The following is a 4,144-nucleotide window of genomic DNA, read 5'->3' on the forward strand; positions in this document are numbered from 1 at the left end:
TTTTTTTTTGCAAAGAATTATGTAAAATACATTTTATCTTAAAATATTTATAAAAAAATATTGCTCGATGAAATTATATCAATGGATCTAATAATTCATAATTTACTTTATTCAGAAATTTACTGAATATAGTGGATCCAAACGCAATGAGTAATCTCTTCCTAATAGCATTTTCGCACAATCCTGTCAATTTCTTGAAATCTCTTGTAACAGACTCTCTCTCTCTCTCTCTCTCTCTCTCTCTCTCTCTCTCTCTCTCGCATTTTAAGAGAAGTCAAAAAAAATTTTAAGAGATTAGAGAGATGTTTTCCAAATAGATTTTATATTAACTAATTATATACTCATTATTTTAATAAGTTTTATAAGTTATATATACATATACTGATTGATACATACATATATTACTGATATATCGTTTTAATATAAAAATAGATTTTATTAGTAGCATTACTTTATTATTATATTTATTATTACTATAATGATAATTACTAGAGTTAAGTATAGGTTCTTAAATAAATAATTGATTTAGAAAAATATTATTTTTTATAATGTACTTTTTCATGAAATTCTTGTATTCATATTTTTAATAAAATTTTTGTAATTATTGTAAATTATTACATATGATTATTTATAATAAAAAAAAGATTTAATTTTGTTTGAAATGATCATTTTGACAAATAAATTATTTTCTTGTGTATCTGTATCATACAGCCATTTTAACAATTGCGTACTGACAGTTTTTATTATGTTATTATTTTGTCATTGATTATACATTTCAGAAAGTATACATACATATAATTATTTTGATGTTATGTTTTTTACATTATATTGCATCTGGTACAAATTTTATTTCAATTCTTCTAGGTATATCTTTATATTTCTGTTTATTAGGAATTTATTTGTTATATTGAAGTTTGTCCATTATATTTGTTTATTAGGAATTTCTTGATTTGAATGAAATATATGAAATACTGTCTTTATCATCAACAATCATTAGAATTGGAAGAACACTGTGTGCAGATAATACAATTACTCAAGCTGTCTGCGTTGGACTGTTTTTTCTTATCTCCGGAACTGATCCAGCACAATTTAATACTGTACAGTGTATATCATACATATCTAATTTAGCATGTTTTTATCAATTGTAACACTGCCATTGTTTTTATTATTTGCCATTATTTAAGAAGCAAAAAGTAGAAAAATACATTTATATATTTATATTCTGTAATTTAATGTGTAACATTGCGAAAATGCTTTTAATAAAACCATTCGTTGCAGACAGCATTACCGGAAATAATTTCAAATTGTCCGGGTGGAACTTCAACTCAAACATTACTTCATTTTCATCAAAATGTTATTACAGGTAAGTATTTCTTTCCTCTACCGCATTTTATGAACACCTTATTAATTGATACAATCCGGATATGCCAAGTTTTTACTTTCCATTGGTCATTTTAGTCACTTTCAGCCTGTTTTATGAAATTTAAAATTATTTGGAAAGACAATGGCATTAAACTTTTGCTGCATACTTTTGGATGGCTTAAACAGTTTATTAAAATAATATTTTTGTCTCTATATATAATCAAATACTTGGCAACTTGATTGATCTTATAATTGTTTTTGAACAACTTTTATTTCTTAAAATAATATTTTTGGTAAGATGTAACGTACGATTCGATACTTGTTTATATACTTAGTGTAAATTTTTTTCTTTTTTTCAAAAAAAATTTTCGTTTGGGATATACCTATTATATAACAATATTATATAACATTATATATTATATAACAAATTTTCATATTTATTATAAATCAAGAAATGTTGATTAAATGTTATTTAATAATATTAACATCTTTTATTTTTACTTTGTTACCTTTTGTTACCTTTATTAATAATATAAAACAACTGTCCCAATAATAATTCTTGTAAGAACATTAAACACTATCATGCGATATTTTATTTAAATGAAAACTGAAATGTGTAAAATTTTTTGTTTTTAATTCTCTAATTATGTACATAAATATTATTGATTGTTGCAGAGAAATTTCAAGCTTTAGATTACGGATATTTTGGAAACTACAAAAAATATGGACAGATAACACCTATCACATATGATCTTAAAAAAGTTACTGCACCCTTGGCTATATTTTACGGCGCAAATGATTTACTTGCTTTAAAAACGGTAAAGTCACTTCTAATTCTTATGTAAATATATCTCATGAGTAAAAAATATATATTAAAGAAAACAAATAAAACTTTATGATATGTATACTATAAGTATACTATTATATGTATATTATATTAACAGCTTTATCTGCGTTTCATGTAAACTATAATTGACTTAGAAAAAAATCAAAAATGTTTTTTACTTGAATTATATAATTAACTTTGAATAATTTATTTTTTATAATTACATTTACACTTTGTATTATATAATTGTAGTATAAAAATAATTTAAGATTTGAATTTTTAAAAGCTTAAGTTTGAAAACTGCACGATTTTCATTTCATAATATTGTGCAAAATATCGTCTTTTATTGTCTTCTTCTCTTTTATCATATCTTTCTCTCCGCTTTCCTTTCATCATTTCTATTCCTTCTTTCATTTCATCTGCCTATATTATTATATGTATATTATATAAAAACAGCCTTTAAGAAATAATTGTACATGTTTCTCTTATTTTATTATTATTATTAATTTTAGCTCCATGTTTTTAATTCCAGAATGTTCTCGAGATACATAGACACTTGCCTAATGTTATCGTGCTGGAGGAAAATCCACATAAATTGTGGACTCATTTGGATTTTTTATGGGCCATTGATGCTAAAACACTAATGTACGATCGTTTGATAGAATTACTTCAAGAATTTAATAATTAGACGTAAACAATCGATGATAATTTAATATGCGTCTGATGTTTCCTTGTTAAAAACATTACTTTACTTTGTTTAAAAAAATATATACATTTCTATCTCTCTCTCTCTCTCTCTCTCACCCTCCTGCCGTCTCCCTTTCTGTTCGTCATTTACACACATTTGCAGTAACAATAAACAAAGATATACTGGGTAACATTAAATAAGCGAAATTTATTAATTTGATTTAAGCAGTCATCCATGAACAATCTATAATCAAACAACAATCGATTATTCACAGATTTGGCTTATTTCCGTTAACAAAGTCAATGTCAGTCAAGCAACGTAAAGTTTGCACGGTATTGACGATTCACAGTATTATATGAATATGTTTTGGCAAATACAATGTATTTGTCTGATTGTGAGTGTTCCGTGTCTAATTTTCAAAAATTACAATTTTTTGACGAAAAAGTGTTTTTAGATTTCAAAAGTAATATAATAATACAAATTTCATTATTTCCATATTTTATTTACCATATTAGCTCAATAGCCTTGAACTTTGAGCAAAGATTGATTTTGCAATCAGAAACCCAATAAATCAGTGCCTATACATATTAATGTCCAAAAAATTTTTCCAACTTGATCATTGCAGTGAGATGTCACTAGCCATATTCCACTTGCCATTTTAGATTTGATATTCAGAATCCTGCTTTAATAATTAACAATTCCAATTAGCGACTCAAAAAACTTCGGTTTAGTGAGTCTTGTGCAAAAAATTTGCATTATTTTAAAATTGGCTAAATTTAGCCGACATATTGGATTCGCCTTTGTTTTATAACTATGACTACGGATTAATATTCAGCGATCTCCAAAATCTTAATTTATGGAAATAAAAAAAATGATTAGCCCGCTGTGCCTTCGGTAATTAAAGTTTGTTCCAAAAATTTTTTGACGACAGTCCATTAAGGACGCTTCCGTGATTGCCATTTTGAAGTATTCCAAATTCACCATGTGACATTCGATTCAACATAAAATAAGCTATATTTTGAGTACTTGTACGTTTATAAAGGATCAAATCATTTATGGGCAGAGCCTGCATTTGCGTTTTCGTATAGAATAACCCATAAATATAATTATTCTGATGTTATATTTTTTACATTATTACATCTTGTACAGATTATATTATAATTGTTTTACATACATTTTTGTATTCCCGTTTGTTTATTAGGAATTCATTTATTATATTGGAGTGTGTTTATTCTATCTTTTATTAGGAATTTCTTGATTTCAATGAA

General features: G+C 25.4%; 1 protein-coding gene across 1 annotated transcript; it reads left to right on the forward strand.

Moving 5' to 3' along the window:
• Positions 1 to 938: 938 nt before the first annotated feature.
• LOC105462007 (lipase 3-like) lies at positions 939 to 2,976 on the forward strand (the record flags this gene model as incomplete). Its single annotated transcript, XM_011708528.1, has 4 exons — positions 939 to 1,097; positions 1,279 to 1,363; positions 2,038 to 2,180; positions 2,721 to 2,976. Coding segments are annotated over 4 exons (543 nt in total), but the record flags the coding sequence as incomplete, so codon positions are not given.
• Positions 2,977 to 4,144: the final 1,168 nt, after the last annotated feature.

The sequence above is a fragment of the Wasmannia auropunctata genome, unplaced genomic scaffold (genome assembly GCF_000956235.1).
Source record: "Wasmannia auropunctata unplaced genomic scaffold, wasmannia.A_1.0 LD273012.1, whole genome shotgun sequence".
In the NCBI taxonomy this organism is placed as follows: Eukaryota; Metazoa; Arthropoda; class Insecta; order Hymenoptera; family Formicidae; genus Wasmannia; species Wasmannia auropunctata.